The 17,735-nt window shown below is 39.5% G+C and overlaps 1 protein-coding gene across 2 annotated transcripts in view; it reads left to right on the top strand.

The window, feature by feature from the left end:
* The window catches only part of fech (ferrochelatase), a 41,244-nt gene extending 24,372 nt beyond the window's left edge, over positions 1–16,872 (top strand). For both annotated transcript variants that reach the window (XM_063042663.1, XM_063042664.1), the window contains 6 exons: positions 1,523–1,629; positions 2,941–3,039; positions 4,820–4,927; positions 5,624–5,788; positions 7,234–7,293; positions 12,251–16,872. In XM_063042663.1, the coding sequence (XP_062898733.1) occupies positions 1,523–1,629; positions 2,941–3,039; positions 4,820–4,927; positions 5,624–5,788; positions 7,234–7,293; positions 12,251–12,385 (674 nt within the window). In that variant the 3' untranslated portion in view covers positions 12,386–16,872. The remainder of the gene's footprint in view (positions 1–1,522; positions 1,630–2,940; positions 3,040–4,819; positions 4,928–5,623; positions 5,789–7,233; positions 7,294–12,250) is intronic.
* The last annotated feature ends 863 nt before the right edge of the window (positions 16,873–17,735 follow it).

Here is a 17,735-nt window from a genome sequence, read left to right as displayed (position 1 = left end):
CTCCTTGGAGTGACGGAGGATAAGAGATGACCAGATAGAGGTGTATAAGATGATGAGAGGCATTAATCGTGTGGATAGCCAGAAGCTTTTTCCCAGGGCTGAAACGGCTAATATGAGGGGCGTAGTTTTAAGGTGCTTGGAAATGGGCACCGAGGGGATATCAGGGATAAGCTTTTCACACAGAGAGTGGTGGGTGCGTGAAATGCACTGCCGACGGCGGTGGTGGAAGTGGATACAATAGGGCCTCTTGAATAGATACATGGAGCTTAGAAAAACAGGGGGCTATGCGCTAGGGAAATTCAAGGCAATTTCTAGAGTAGATTACATAGTCAGCACAACATTGTGGGCCAAAAGACCTGTAATGCGCTGTAGATGTCTATATTCTATGTTATCATTTCAGAGGACCTGTTCTTTGTAAGTGCAATTACAAAAAAAGCGCAGCAGTGCCTCTGCTTCCTTTGCAAAGATTCGGCACGACATCTAAAACTTTAACAGACTTCGATCGATATGTGGTGTAGAGTGTACTGAGTGGCTGCATCACAGCCTGGTATGGAAACACCTCTGTCTTGAAAACCCTACTAAAAGTAGTGCATATGGCTCAGACCATCAGTCCATCAGTGTACCCTACCCAACATTAATCATATTTGCATGGAGCATTGCCAACGGAAAGCAGCATCCATCATCAGGGACCTCCACCAGCCAGGACATGCTCTTTTCTTGCTGCTGCCTCAGGAAGAAGGTATAGGAGCCTCACACCATCATATTCAGGAGCAGTTATTACCCGTCAACCATCAGGCTCTTGAACCAAAGGGGAGAACTTCACTTTCCCCATTATTGAACTGTTCCCACAACCTATGAACTCACTTTCAAAGACCCTTCATCTCATGTTTTTGATATATTTGTTGCTTATTTATTATTATTATTTCTTGTACTTGCACGCTGGTTGTCCACTCAGTTGATTGAGGTCTTTTATTAATTCTGTTATGGTCATTGGATTTATTGAGTATGCTTGCAAGAAAAGATCTTAGGGTTGTATATGGTGATGTATATGTACTTCGAAAATAAATTTACTTTGAACCTGAATTGGGATGGCATGGTGGCTTAGCAGTGTAACGCTATTACAGTACCAGAGACCCGGGTTCAATTGCCACTGCTGTCTGTAAGGAGTTTGTATGTTCTTCCCATGAATGCCAGGGCTTCTTTCAGGTGCTCTGGTTTCCTCCCACAGTCCAAAGGCGTGTGGTTTGCTAGGTTAATTAGTCACATGGGTGTAATTGGGTGGCGCAGGCTGGAATAGCCTGTTAACATGCTGTATCTCTACATAGCTTTTTAAAAAACATGAGTTGTACAGTTTCTTCACTGTTAGCAGAACTAAGCATGAAAGCCCTTGTACTTTTTGTCTCAATTTAAAATGAAACACATTTTACTTGTGTTTCCTATCATTTCACTTAGCGAACATTGATTAACCAGGTTGAAAACTGTTGAGAAGTACTGTGACTTTGATTGTTGACTTTCTTTTTAGGGAGTAGTTTAAATGCAATTTATCGATATTATAATAGCAAGAGCATTGCACCAAAGATGAAATGGAGTACTATAGACAGGTGGCCAACACATCCCTTATTAATTCAGGTAAGGTGGATCAACAAATTATATGATCTTTTTGCCAATTTGCTCTTGTTTATAACTTGCATTTGAGGAAATAAAATGTTGTTGCCACATTCCTGCTGGACATCAAGTACAACATTTTAGTTTACATTATGAGGTGTAATATTCCTATAGTTCCACCTATGAAAGCTCTAGTTGAAAAGTACAATATGCACTCAATCAGGAACCTATTTTGTGAAGTCAACTAAAGAGATAGTACTACTTACTGCCTGTTTTTCCCCTGGCATTGAAGGTCCTCAATCTCTTGTAGTGTTCAGGGATTCCTTCATCATGTCAGTAGCTTCCTCCTGGCTTTCACTACAATCAGTCATGCAAGTCCCGGTGGAAACTCAGAAATACCATTGCACACCGATATAGAAGGACTGTTCATTGCTGTTTCTGTAACGATTTTGTTTTACCAGTCAGGGTTGTTAGCCCTGAGCTGAACCCTCAAACCTGGGGGACTGGTGGACCACTCTTAGTCTGTCTTCTACCCTTTGACTTGTTTGGCACATATGAGAGCATCGCCCTCTGGGTTGTGGTCCTCTTGGAAAAATTAAAGGGATACCATGTTTTAATTTAGTCTAGATAACAGAGCTGATAATGTCAGTCACCTATACATTCACCAGCCACTTTTTTAGGTACAGGAGTAGAACCCAGTGTGATCTTCTGTTGCTATAGTGCATCCACTTTAATGTTCGGCACGCTGTGTATTCAGAGATGCTCTTCTGTACACCACTGTTATAGCACGCTGTTATTTGAGTTACTGTTGCCTTCCTGTCATCTTGAACATCTGTCATTCTCCTCTCATCTCTCATTAACAATACATTTTCGCCCACAGAACTACAACTCTCTGGATTTTTTTCCCACCATTCTCTGCAAGCTCTAGAGATTGTGTGAAAATCCCAGGAGATCGGCAGTTTCTTATATACTCAGTCCATCCCACCTGGCACTATAAATCATTCAAAGTCACTTAGATTACATTTTTTCCTCCTCCTGATTGTTCTGAACAACAACTGAACCTCTTGATCATGTCTGCATGCTTTTATGCATTGAGTTACTGATTAGATATTTACATTAATGAGCAGGTGTACAGGTGTACCTAATAAAGTGGCCATGAGTGTACATTTGCTTTTTACAGTTAATTTAAATTTTTGGACAGTACTTTTAAAAAATGTCTTGTTTGGAGCAAATTGATCAGTTTTCTTTGATTTCATAGGTGATATTCCATATTTATTATTGGCAAGTGTCTTTGCTTTAAGTTATTGTGAGTAACAGTTGTGTTTTATCTTTTAGTGTTTTGCAGATCATATACGGCAGGAACTTGATCGATTTCCACCGGACAAAAGGGCTGATGTAGTTATTTTGTTCTCTGCTCATTCATTGCCTATGTCTGTAAGTGGCTTGAACAAATCTTGTACTTACAGGGGTGAAAAATGTCAGGAAAGACAATATTACAGTTTGCTGAGTTTTTGGCACATTTTTGTCCTCATAGTCTACATTGCCGTACAATATTTGACAACCTTGATCCATTTGGATGAAAGCCCATCATTTTTTTTATCACTTTCTGTAACAATAAATATTTTTTCTTAATTCTTCGAATTAAGTGTTTAAAATCCCATGTACTTTAAACATTCAATTCAAAGAATACTGGAAGATTGATGACTCAATTAGGGTGCCAAGCTAGCACTGTGGTGAGTGGGACACTATTACAGCTCAGGGCATGGAGTTCGGAGTTCAATTCGGGTGTCCTCTGAGAAGTTTGTGTGCTCTTCTTGTGAGTGGTTGAGTTTAACATAGAACATAGAATAGTACAGCACAGCACATTACAGGCCCTTCGGCCCACAATGTTGTGCCGACCCTCAAACCCTGCCTCCAATATAACCCCCCACCTTAAATTCCTCCATATACCTGTCTAGTAGTCTCTTAAACTTCACGAGTGTATCTGCCTCCACCACTGACTCAGGCAGTGCATTCCACGCACCAACCACTCTCTGAGTAAAAAAATATTCCTTTAATGTCCCCCTTGAACTTCCCACCCCTTACCTTAAAGCCACGTCCTCTTGTATTGAGCAGTGGTGCTCTGGGGAAGAGGTGCAGGCTATCCACTCCATCTATTCCTCTTATTATCTTGTACACCTCTATCATGTCTCCTCTCATCCTCCTTCTCTCCAAAGAGTAAAGCCCTAGCTCCCTTAATCTCTGATCATAATGCATACTAGAGGCATGGTCTAGATAGGCCAAAGAGCCTGTTGGTGTGCTGTAGTGCTCTATGAATTGCTGGCTCTTTTGACTCTATTTCCAGCATCTGGAGATTTTTCATTATCACATTCTGCATGAAACTTGAATGGACTTCTGTGTTTTGAGAAAGAAATTGCATGCTGAAGGGAAGATGGGGATTTGGTTCAGGCTGCTTCGAAATAAACTGCTGAATGTCCAAGTAATTGAGTTGTTTCTTTTTGATGCTGTACAAGCATAATGGGCCAACATGTTGAGCATTTCCTACATAATGAATTTAGATTTTGTGTTTTGATACAAAGCGAAATAGTAATAGGGAGAAACAGTGATACAGCACAGAATGGAGTCCTGTGGCCCATCATGCCTGTGAATCTTATCTATACCAATCCCATATTCCAGCACATAATACATAAACTTCTACGTCTCTGGCAATTGAAATACTCATCTGGGGGCTTCTGAAATGTTATGGAGAGCACCGTCCTTCTCCAGTTCAGGAAGCACTCTCCAGATTGTAACCTTCCTGTAGGTAAAAATATTTTCCATGTATCCCTTTCAAACCTTTTTTTTCTTAGGCCTCTAAAATTAGAGACCTCTGCTATGGTAAAGACTTTTTCAGTCTCATGACTTTTTGTACTATTAGGTTCCCTCTTAGCTTCTTCTGATGCATGGAAAACAAACTCAGTCTACCCTTGTAAATTGAAGCATTCCATCCCAGGCAATGTCTTGATTAACCCACTCTGCACCTGTTCATTACAGTCATATCTTTGCTGTACTCTGGATGTCAGAAAGGATCTATGAAGAGAAACAGAGTTCAAGTTTCAGATTGTTCTCTTATCAGGATTTCTGTGCCACATTATTGTAAATACTGAATGCTCATTATCCAACTGAACAAAGCTCAGCATCTAAAACAACAAGTTTGGCATTGTTTTTATTTTAGGTAGTGAATCGAGGGGACCCCTACCCTCAGGAAGTGGGAGCAACCGTTCAAAGAGTCATGGAAACACTAAATTTCAGTAACCCCTACAGGCTGGTGTGGCAGTCCAAGGTAACCTTCTACTTGAGTTTTCAATAACTTTCTTCATTATTGTTATTTAACCGACTTAAGATCTTCTCAGTGGCCACTTTATTAGGTACTTTGTGTACCTAAAGTGTTTGTTCATGGTCATCTGCTGCTATAGTCCACCCACTTCAAGGTTTGATGTCTGCGTTCAGAGAGAGGCTCTTCTGCACACCACTGTTGTAACATGTCATTAGTTGAGATATTGTTGCCTTCCTGTCAGCTTGAACCAGTCTGACCCCTCTCATGAGCAAGGCGTTTTTGCTCACTGAATGTTCTTCGTTTTTCACACCTTTCTCTGTAAACTCTAGAGGCTGTTGTGTCAGCAATGTCTGAGATACTCAAACCATCCCATTTGGCACCAATTCCACACTTAAAGTCCCTTAGGTCACATTTCTTCCCCACCCTGATGTTTGGTCTGAACAGCAACTGAACCTCTTGTCCATGTCTGCATGCATTTATGTATTCAGTTGCTGCCACATGACTGGCTGATTAGATATTTACATTAACGAGCAGGTGTACAGGTGATATCTGCCAGTATTGTACATATGTTTATATGAAAACATTGAATCTGTCACAAATGCAGCAGGAAGAATTACAACTAATTTGAACTGATAACATTGTGCAATAGTTCTTAAGGCTGAAAGGATAACTACTTTATCCGTGATGCATTTCTATATACAGGTCGGCCCTATGCCATGGCTTGGCCCTTCGACAGATGATACGATCAAAGGGTTATGTGAGAGGGGAAAGAAAAATTTACTGCTGGTCCCCATAGCCTTTACTAGCGATCATATTGAAACACTCCATGAACTTGATATAGAATACGCTCAACTTTTAGCCAATGAGGTAAGCTGGCAGGGGGTTTGCAAGATATCATTTTGTGTGGATTGTTCATTTTAATTAGAAGTACAGGTTTCTTTTGTGGGGAATTGACAATGATCAGTGCTGTGACAATACAGTAAGCTGGCTATCTCGGTGGAATTTTTGCTGAAAATTATGGGATTGGAATAAAAAGTCTTCTGCAAAGGGTTGTAAATTCTTGGAATTCTCTCCTCAAAGGTCTGTGGAAATTGAATCGTTATCTATATTTAAGGCTGAGAAAATTTCTTCTGTGGGATGTTAAGCATTACAGGGAACAGAAAGGAAAAGTCAGATCAGCCATAATCTTATTGAATGAAGAAGCCTGGGAGAGCCATGTGGTTTACTTTTTCTCATGTTTTGTGGCAGACTATACACTTAACCTTCACCAATTTGCACATCGACAAATTGAGTGAAGTCTACACACATATCTTGTGTAAAAATACATGAAGAAAAAAATCCAACATTATTTCCCACTCAACAGCCCAAGCTGACTGTGACTTGTGTGGTAAGTAGTGTGATGACCTATTGCTCATCTTGTTTGATAAAAGTCAAGCGGTTGCAAACTTATGGCCTGTTGCGCTGCTGGCGTTTAGGGCAGCAATGAAGATCCTCCATCTCTAGCGGTGTTCAAGGCTTCCTTCTTAATGCCAGTAGGTTCCTCTCTGTTTTCATTACGGTCAGTTATTCAAGTGCTGGGTGGAAACTGTTGCACCCAGATGTAGAAGGATTCTTCACTGCTATTTCCATAGCAGTTTTGTTTTGCCGGTCAGAGTTGTTGGTCCTGAGCTGAACCTCTAAACCTGGAAGACAAGTGGACCACTCTTAGTCTGTCCTAGACCACTTGACCTGTTTGGCATGGGTGACCCTATCAAGAGCCAAAGCATAAAGCCCTGACTCCAGCCATTGGGTCATTGAGGCATGCAAGCTTCCAAACCTAATGACAAGGTTGTGGTCCTCTTGAGGGATAAAGAGAAGCTGGGCAAGTTGTTGTAAAGGTAGAAGTGGTCTCAGTGAGGTGTTTCAGTGTAACTATAATGTACAATATAATTTATAATGTAATTTTGAGCAGTATGGTAGCATAGCAGTTAGCACAACGTTTTACAATGCCAGCTTTCACCTATGGGGGTTCAGTTCTCACCATTGTCTGTAAAGAGTTTGTATGTTATGTCTGTGACCATGTGAATTTCCTTCGGGTGCTGTGGTTTCCTCCCACCATCCAAAGATGTACGTTAGGGTTAATGAGATGTCGGCACCAGAAACATGGTGACACTTACAGCCTACCCAGCGCAATTCTTGCTGGTTTGATTTGATACAAATGACACATTTCAGTGTAAGTTTTGATGTATATGTGACAAATAAAGCTAATCTTTTTTAAAAAAAATCTTTAACTATCATTAACTTTTTTTGTTCTTTCATAAAATTTATTTCAGTGCGGCGTGGAGAATATTAGGCGAGCTGAATCACTAAATGGGAATAAGCTTTTCATTAAGGTAAGGTACTTCCTTTGTGTATAGTTTACAAAAGAAGTTTGTTTCCCGTGATGAGTCTGGCCTCGGTTTTTCGATGACATTCAAGTGCTCATTACAGACCTTGAAGCTTTCGACTAAGGCTTAGATTCCACTTTTCATAGGCTTCGGTTCTTGAGGAGCTGTGGTTTCCAATAACATTGGAAGCAAACAATTTCCCTGAAGCATTTTCTAAACGGAGAACGACTTCAGAAATCGGAGATGCAAGGGGACTTGCATGAGAGTCTTATTGCAGGATTCATTGAAAGTTAGCATGCAGGTTGAGTCAGATTGAATAAGCAAAGTAAATGCAATGTCAGCATTCATTTAGAGAAGACTAGAACATAAAAACAAGGCTAACATACCTAGGCTTTATAAGGCATTGGTCAGACATCATTTGGAGTATTGTGAGCAGTTTTGGATCCATATTCAAGAAAACAAGTACTGGCTTTAGAGGATCCAGAGGGAGGTTCGGAAGAATGATCCTGGGAGTGACAGAGTTAGCATATGAGGAGCATTTGATGGTAATGGCCAGTACTGACTGAAGTTTAGAAGAACGAGAGGTGATTTCATAGAAACCTACTGAACAGCCTACATAGAATGGACGTGGAGAATGGAGTTGAGAGAGAAAATAAATCAGCTATTATGAGACGTATAGATAGGGTAAATGCAAGCTGACTTTTTCCACTGTGGTTTAGTGAGATGAGAACTAGAGATGAGAGTAGGTTAAGGGTGAAAGTTGAAGTGCTTAAGGGAACCTTGAGGGGGGAACTTCTTCACTCAGACTGTGAGAATGTGGAATGAACTGCCAGCAGAGGTGTTGGATGTGGATTTGATTTCAACATTTAAGAGAAGTTTGGATAAATCCATGAGGGATATAGAGGTGCAAGTTGATGGGATTAGGTAGAATAATAGTTTGCATGGACTAGATCGGCTGAAGGCCCTATTCCTGAGCTGTAGTGTTCTGTGACTCTATGGAATGGCAGAGCTGGTATGATGGACCGAATAGCCTAATTCTGCACCCATGTCTTATGGTTTCACCATCCTTAGACAGCAAGTCAGAAAATAAAGTTTAATTTTTAACCAACGCCTTAGGGTGTAGAATAAATGTATCCCCCTGGCAAGCCTCAAGGTTGCTCAACTCGCTGTCATCTAGGGAAACAGCCCTCGGCCCCACGAAACTGGGTAATTAAGTTTATGTGGATGCTGTGTGATGTACCCCACCCCGCCAAATAACAGATAATACACCATATATGATTAAATGAATTACAGTTTATAGGTATTACTGGAACTATATAATTAATAGATAAAATATAAAAGGAAAATAAAAGGCGCCACACTTATTGAAGTTCAATCTCTTCGTGCACAACAGTTGGATCTCTAATAACGATCCTCTCTTCACCATTCGATCCCCTCTGACCACCTCGACCTGCCACCTGGAACCAACCACGGTGGTCGACCAGACGCTCCACATGAGTCTGTCTCCGTCTCCACTTTCCTCATCGAAGACCCTGGACCTCGGACTCCTGCTTGGGGTCCGACCCCGTTAGCCAGCTCACAGCACCTTGTCCATTCTCTCTCTGTCCATCGCGCCTTCTGCCCAAAAATCCACGCATCACAATAACTTACACAATAGAAAGAATAACATCTATCCCAATTGGTTCGTTTGCTCTCTTATCAACAATATAACCCAAACAACACCCAAACAAGCTGCTAGCGAGAGAACTTTCCCAGCAGTTAACATAACAAAGAAGCCATTTTAATTAGCCTATGCAGTATCATAAAAGAAGGAACCCCTTACATAAAGATTAAAATGGAACAGTAATTATTTTTAAGCAGTATTGAAATTTTAATAAGTATCTTTGGAAATGACAATCTATACAAAATTAGATTTCCAGAACCAGACAAGTAAATTTGGCCTGGTATACTCTCATTTGATAAAGGGTAATACATTCAGAGCTTGTTGGTAATGGTGAGAATTCTTAGGAATGGACTATAAAATTTCCTAAGTACATGAGGTTTTTAAAAAAAGGTTAGTATAGCGACCCCAACCCCCAGCCTGCACTCGCTGTCTCTTGTTATCGTTTTCCTTTGCTGCCTCTTTTTCTTAGTTTACATTTTTTCTTTGGTTGTTTTTCTGTCTTGGCTAGAGAACGTTCTTAGGAGAATAGGTTGAGTGAGCTAGGGCTGTTCTTTTTGGAGTGAAGGAAGTCGAGAAGTGACTTGACAGAGTTGTACAAAATGATAAAAGGCATAGATCGAATGGACAGCCATAAATAATTTCCCAGGGCGGAAATGTCTAATACGAGGGGACATCATTTTAAGATGATTGGTAGAAAGTATTGGGAGGAAATGAGACACAAGTTTTTTTACACAGTGATGGATGCATGGAATATCCTTTCAGAGTTGGTGGTGGAGGCAGAAATAGAGGGGGCATTTAAGAAAATCTTAGATAGGCACATCAGTGATAGAAAAATGGCGGGCTATGTTGGAGAGAAGGGTTAGATTGATGTTAGAGTAGCTTAAAAGATCAGAAAAATATTATGGCCCGAAGGGTCTGTACTTTGCCGGAATGTTCTAAGTTCTTTCCCTCTTCCTCATTTGTGCGCTGTCCTCTCTCTTCACTCTGGATCTCTTTCTCATTCCCGTCTCTGTCTCTGCTCCATGTTGCTCTTTGTGACCCTATTCCATATATTATGACGTTGGTTTCAAGTAGATGTATGAAACCTGAGCAGAGCCAAGCAATAAACAATGCCACCTGTCTCAGTTTTCCGATGTATGTTGTGACCTTGCTCGGTACATATCTGTCAGCTCAGTCTCAGCAGAAGTATGGAAATTAAAAGAGATGTGAAACTGGTGTTATTGCAGTAACACTAACATATAGGTCATTTAATGACATATTGGAATTTAAAAAAAAACTACTGTCGATTACTCATGCCTTAAGCTTTTCACTTTGGTAAAATAAATAAATAGAGCACCCGAAGGAATTAGTTTTCGTTCATATCTTTGATTTTCCTGAAGAACTAAGACAGGCTCACAGTTGCCTCAATTATTTTCTGACCTTGCATTAACTGACAGTGGGATTTAGTTTCACAGATAATATCAACTATCAAATAGCAGATGAATTGCCATCTGTTACTTGTAAGCCTGCGAAATTTGTGTCCTTTTGGCAGAGCAATACTTTTACACTCCCACAATACAACAGTGACTGCTTCTTGGAGTCACTTTATTTGCATCGTGTTTTTGTAAGCTCTGTGGCTTTATAAGGCATTAGTCAGACTGCATTTGGAGTATTGTGACCAGATTTGTGTCCTCATCTGATAAGGGATGTGTTGGCATTTGAGAGAGTCCAGTGGAGGTTCACAAGAATGATCCTAGGATCATCCACTCACTACCTTTTATTTCTCTTTTTGCACTGCTTATGAAATTTACAGTTTTTATGTATTGCAATGTACTGGTGCCACGAAACAAATCTCCTGGCATATGACTCTGATTCTGAAAGGGTTAACATTTGAGGAGCTTTTCATGGCTCTGTGCCTGTACTTAAGTTCAGAAGAATGAGGGTGGATCTCATTGAAACCTGCCAAAGGCCTAGATAGTGGATGTGGAGAAGATGTTTCCTCTAGTGGGTGAGTCTAGGACCAGAGGGCACAGGTTCGGAACAGAAGGTATGTCTCTTTAGAACAGAGATGAGGAATTTCTTTAGCAAGAAGGAGGTGAATCTGTGGATTCATTGCCACAGGCATCTCTGGAGGCCGTGTCACTGGGTATATTATAGGTTGTTGATTAGTAAGGGCATCAAAGGTTACGACGCGAAGGCAGGAGAATGGGCTTGAGAAGGATGGCCTAATTCTGTTCCTATGGTTTCTAGTCTTATGGTCTAAGAAATACCTAATAAATTTCTTTGAACATTTTTTTTAAGAGTAATTTGTTATCTTATAAGCCCTGTGATATCATAATCACTTGTAGCATCTCAGTTTGTATTCCACTATCGACCGAGTAATGAACAGGGTCAGCCCTAACTCAAAAGCGAGCAAGGTTAGCTTCATATTACAGCTAAATATTTTGCTGTGGTTCTTTACCATTCAACACAAAGGCCTTGTGCTCAAATTTGACCATGTCATCTGCCAAATTATCATAAAACTGTGTTTCTTTAGGCAGGGGGCTCCCAACCTTTTTATGTCATGGACCAATACCATTAAGCAAGGGGTCTATGTACACCAGGTTGGGAACCCCTGCTTTAGACCCTAAGACATGGAGGATGATATAGGCTATTCGGCCCACAAATCTTAATCACCATTCTATCATGGTTGATTTATTATCGCCCACAACTCCATTCTCCTACCTTCTCCACGTTGCCTTTGACACCCTTACTAATCAAGAACCTATTAACCTCCGCTTCTAATGTACCCAATGACTTGGCCTCCATGTTCATCTGTGATAACGAATTCCACAGATTCAACACCCTCTGACTTTAGTGCCTTTTAATATCATAATTAGTCACTCTTGCTATATGACCAATGAAAGCAGCATTGAGGTTAATTTTCAATGCCCTCTGGAAAAGCCTAATGGATAATTAGTTAAAAATAACAAGCTTTAATTGTAAAGGTAGAGATTGAATGGACTTCTAATTCATCTGTCATTAGAAGTCAAGAGTAGAGCATTTGTTAGTCCATATGATGTAGAACAGGAAAGCCCAACCTTTTTTATGCCGTGGACCCTTACCGTTTACTGAGGGGTCCGTGAACCCCAGGTTGGGAACCCTTGCTGTTGAGGATATAGCACTAACCTTCAGCACCTGATGCCATGGTTAGAAGCATGCTTAAAATGAGGGCTATTTGTAGAAATACAAATATTCGTGTGGAAACTTGGTAATGTTCTTATGCTTTATCCGCGTAAAAGTGTTGAAATTTTGCACTAATGATTCACTGTCTTTTTCTAGGCTCTGGCAGATCTGGTAAACACTCATTTAAAATCAGCAGAAACTTCTTCCAAGCAGTTGAGTCTACGGTGTCCACTTTGTGTTAATCCAGTGTGTAGAGAAACCAAGGCATTTTTTGCCCATCAGAAACTCTGAATTGGTACTCATCGGTTCTACGTTGTTCTGTCCTTCAAGGCTTGCAATTAAATGGCCACTATGATTTTTATATACTTAGGTCAAATAGGTTGGTTTCATTTTTGAAGTTGTATCCTTTATACCTCTGCAGAAAACATCTGCTCATTACTGCAATTATGTGACGATGCAGTGTTTGTCTCAAGCCATGGTATGTAGATAAAGATGCTGAACTTACCAGCCCTATACTTTTTTTTCCACTTCAATTCTATTGAGCACAGGAAAAAAAGGAATAGTTGAATGTGAGTTTCAAAAGTTTATTTCCTTCTGTACCATTAAGCGAAGTTTTGAATACAATTCATTTTAGTAAAGACTTGTTTAATGAATCCATGTAGTTATGAGCAAAAATGTTTAATATTCACATGCTTAATTTTTCAGACCTCATGTACTTGAGTTAAACTCTGCTTAAACTCCATTACTCATTTAAAGCCACTTCATTTAAGCTACCTATCAGCAATTAAACCTTTTAATATAAACAACCTACCATTCAAAATCTACATGCTAAAGTGAAGTGAACAGATTTGAGTGTGTGAATAGATGGTAAAATAACTTCTGTGTATAGACCAGCTTTGCTTAAAATTTAACCAGATATGAGGAGTGTGGTCAATTTAACATGTTTGAATATCAAAGCCAAACTTCTGAAATCTTTTTGTACATTATTGTGTGAATGGAGCAAGCATTTGTCTAGTGACACATAATCTAAAAGATGATGGCCCAGCTTACCCATTTGGCGGCTGCATGTGTAGGAATTGACATGCAGCCTGCAAATACAGATCAGCTTTGACTTCATACCATGAATCTTGTGAAGACCTTTCACCTGGTCTCCATTGGCTCCATTTTCTTTATTATTATTGTCTTTTTCCCTCTCCTTTGCTGTCCTCCTTGTTACATCACTACCTATGAAAATCCTGTTCCAAGAAAAAGCAAGATTCAATGTTAATGTATGTTGATTCTTTTTCTATACTGAATCATCTCTTTAGAGTAAGAATTTCTTTTTCACTACAATATTCTCACTACAGATATTATTGTGTGTGTTGAAACCTATGATGAGAAATGTGCACAGTCATACTTGCATATACTGGAAAATGAGCAAAAATGACGTGACAGCTCAGTCTGTCTTGTGAAGCACATCCACTGCAGATGGTGCATGTTGAAATTTGTGTTTATCTTCATCATGACATGTAACAGGAGCAATAAACTGCTGCAGAATACAGTAAAGCTGATTAGGGCAACATTCATACCGGAGAAAAGATATTACTGGGACTAATATTGAGCATAAATTAGAAAAAATACTTCATGCTCGAGACCTACCTCATCATCTTTTCCCCCTGTGAAACAACTCATGATGCATGTCATTCAGATAATGTGGGTATGAAAATGTTGTTCAGGTACACAGTGAGATTGTACTATATCATCATCCTTTAATAACATGTGGTTCATTAGTTCATGATTATATTTTGTTTTAATTGGCAGTGATCTACCAGAGTTGCTTATTTTATTCACCAGTGATAGATGCTGTATTTTCATTGGTAGCAACTCTACCAGTTTACACCATAAGACTTAGGCGCAGAACTAGGCTATTTAGCCCACCAAGTCTGCTCTGCCATTTCATCATGGCGGATTTATTTTTCCTCTCAACCCCATTCTCCCCATTGCCTTTATTACCTTTACTAATCAAAAACCTATCAACCTTCTATTTAATATACCCAATAATTTGGCCTCCACAGCCACCACCTTCTGGCTGAAGAAATTCCTACCCATTTCTGTTCTAAAGGGACATCCTCCTGATCCGAACAGTAACAGCAAGTTGCTCTTGCTTTGCCTACTGGTTAATGTGGATCTACAATAGCAGGCTAGAGTGCAAACCCTCACTGATCTGTTGACTTGTACAAGCAGAGAGTTGTGGAGGTGTGGAACGCGCTGCCTCAGAAGGCAGCGGAGGCCAGTTCTCTGGATGCTTTCTAGAAGGAGCTAGATAGGTATCTTATGGATAGGGGAATCAGGGGTTATGGGGACAAGGCAGGAACCGGGTATTGATAGTAGATGATCAGCCATGATCTCAGAATGGTGGTGCAGGCTCGATGGGCCGAATGGTCTACTTCTGCACCTATTGTCTATTGTCAGAGTTTATAGGCATTGAGCAAAGAACTCTTGAATTCAGTCTTTAAGAAGAACTGTGCAGAAAAAACGTTCACCATTTGGCCTTTTAGCAGATGCAAGCTGGCTGAAAGCTCTGCAGTTTTTCCCAACCCCTGCTTATGCGCTCTTATAATCTGATAATCTTGCATTTTCCATTTCAAATATTTATCCAAAACCTTTTGAAAGTTGCTGTCGATTCTGCCTCAGTTCACCCCTTCAAGCAATGCACTTCAGATTATCATAGCTCACCACATTTAAGAATAATTCTTTCCCAGTTTGTCTACAATTATTTTATCCAATAGTGTTACGTCTGTGTCTTCTCACTACTGACTTGGTAAATAGTTTTGCCTTATTTGCTTTACCATTTGTTTGGAAAAGTATGTCTTGGTTGATTAATTCACCCAATGCTTTTACACCAGCCAAGGGAATAGTATAGGGGATGGTATGGTAGTGTAGCTGTTAGCAAGTTACTTTACAGCGGCAAGCAATCACTGATTGGGGTTCAGTTCCTGCTGCTGCCTGTAAGGAGTTTGAATGCTCTCCCCGTGACCACATGGAGTTTCATCTGGGTGCTCCAGTCTTCTCCCAGTAAATCCTCTGGGTTAGGTGCAGTGAGTTGGCATGCTTTGTTGGTGCCAGAAGCGAGACTTGCAGGCTGGCCCCCAGCATTATCCTCACTAATTTGATTTGACACAAATAGCACAGTTCACCAAAGGTTTCGATGTACATGTGATAAATAAAGCTAACCTATTTAAGTTGTCATATTTTAGTGTGTGTATATATAATATATCCCAGAGGTTAGCATGGTAGTTATTACTATTAGTGTTGTATTTATTGTAATGCACTGCACAGTTACTGTTGCAGAAAGCTATCTTTCATGGCATTTGTACCCTAGATATATACACATATGAAAATAAAACTTTTAACAAAATCATTCAGCATATTTATTTCTAACCTCCCCTTAACCTTTGCAAGGACAAAAATCCAGGCTTTTCTGACCACTGTACAAATTGAAATGCTATACTCATCCCTGGAACCATTTCACTGTTTTTGAATCCCTTCCAAGTCTATGACATTTTCCTAAACCCTATTGTGTCTATCATTGGACACAGTGCTCCATCTGAAGCCTAATCAGCAATTGTAATGATTTAGAACAACCTACTTGTGCATATGCTGTCTGCCTCTGTTTATGAAGACCAATGTCTGGTTTGCTTCAACAGCTTGAACGTTTCAACTTTTATTTTTTTTTTAAACAAAGATTTTGTACATATAAACTGTCTTTGTTTTTGCAACCCCCTTAAATTTAATAGTAAATTTTAGAATTATGCTCTATTATTAGGATATTACTGGACCACAAGTAAAAGATTAAAAATGAAAGCTTAACTTTATTTGTCACATGTACATCGAAACATACAGTAAAATGCATTGTTTGTGTCAACAGCCAACTGTCTTGCGATGTACTGGGGGCAGCCCTCAAGTGTTGTCTTGCTTCTGGTGCCAATATAGTATGCCCACAAGTTACTAATCCTAACCCATATTAGTAACTTGTGTAGAAATGTGGGAAAATTCTAAAACACTTGGAGGAAGCCCACATGGTCACAGGAAGAATGTACAAACTCCTTACAGACAGTGGCGGGAATTGAACCCATATCCTCCAATTGCTGATGCTGTAGTTAAGCCCAATGTTATCTTGTCAGTTATACATTTTAATATAATTGCTTCTTCACTCCATTCTCTCCCTTTGGCTGGTGTAAAGTCCATGTCACTATTTCAGCAAGAGTGTAAGGCATAGGATTTACAAGTCTATCATAAAGTACCTTTACAAACAACGTTTGTGAGTGTATATAAAGATGTGTAACTTTAATGTTACACACTAATTGCCTTGTCATAATTAATCCATTTATTTTTTAAAAGTCATTTCTATCAAGAACGGGAATGTCAGTTGTTTTTTTTAAATCAACATATGTCTTCCATAACATTTCCTTAAAGGGTGTATGTTCTTCCTTGAACCAATTCCTCATTTTTCCAAAGATTTGCAGAGTATTTGGTGCCAATCGCATGTCGATTTTTCTCTGTTAAAATTGGAAAATAAAGTCTAGGTGGGATTTCTGATCCAGGTTTCTTGCTGTAATATTAACAAACTTGCTCGGGTGGCCCTTGCTCTTTCTATAGAATCTGAATTGGCCTCTTTAGGCAAATTACAAATCATTAAATTACTGAATTTTTTTAAGCATTCAGGAACCATCTAGTTAAGACACTGAAAAGATGCGTTAAAATGCTAGGCAATTAATACTTTCAGATACACAAAAGTATTACACACAGCACACTGGAAGAACTCAGCAGGTCGGGCAGCTTCCGTGGAAACGAACAGTCAACGTTTTGAGCCGAGACCCTTCGTTTTTGCCTGAAACATTGACTGTTCGTTTCCACGGATGCTGCCTGACCTGCTGAGTTCCTCCAGCGTGTTGTGCGTGTTGCTTTGACCCCAGCATCTGCAGAGTATTTTGTGTGTACACGGAAGTATTAGATGCCTCCTGCCAAGCTAACACAGAATTAGAATGGGAGCTTCCCAGTAACCACCGCTGCCCACTAACATATACTTTCACCAATTCATTACAGCATGAAATTATGTTTATCAGTGTTTTTAATCAATCCATGTTACAAAACTATATAAACTATATAAAGTCGTGAGTAACACAAAATGCTGCAGGAAATCAGCAGGTCAAGCAGCATCAATGAAAAGGAATAAACAGTTGGCGTTTCAAAGTTCAAATTAAATTTATTATCAGATTACATGTGTTATCATATACAACCCTGAGATTCATTTTTTGTGGGCATACTCAATAAATCAATAAATGTAGTTGATCTTCCATTGATCCTATTGTAGTTACTATTCTATAGATTTGCTGTGTATACCCACAGGAAAAAGAATCTCAGGGTTGTGTATAGTGACATATATACACTTCGATAATAAAACTGAACTTTGAACTTTGATTTTGTTACAGTTATTAAAGTTCAATGAAAGGTCACCCAACTTGGGAATTCAACCAGAGTGCAGAAGGCAACAAACTGTGCAAATACTTAATAAACAAACAAATAAATAAATAAATAAATAAATAAATAAATCAACAAGCAATAAATTTAATCAAGAATATGAAATGAATGGAAAAAAAAA

This window comes from Mobula hypostoma, chromosome 3 (genome assembly GCF_963921235.1).
Source record: "Mobula hypostoma chromosome 3, sMobHyp1.1, whole genome shotgun sequence".
Classification (NCBI taxonomy): Eukaryota; Metazoa; Chordata; class Chondrichthyes; order Myliobatiformes; family Myliobatidae; genus Mobula; species Mobula hypostoma.
The sequence above is the reverse complement of the archived record's forward strand: the minus strand, read 5'-3'. Positions and strand labels throughout refer to the sequence as shown.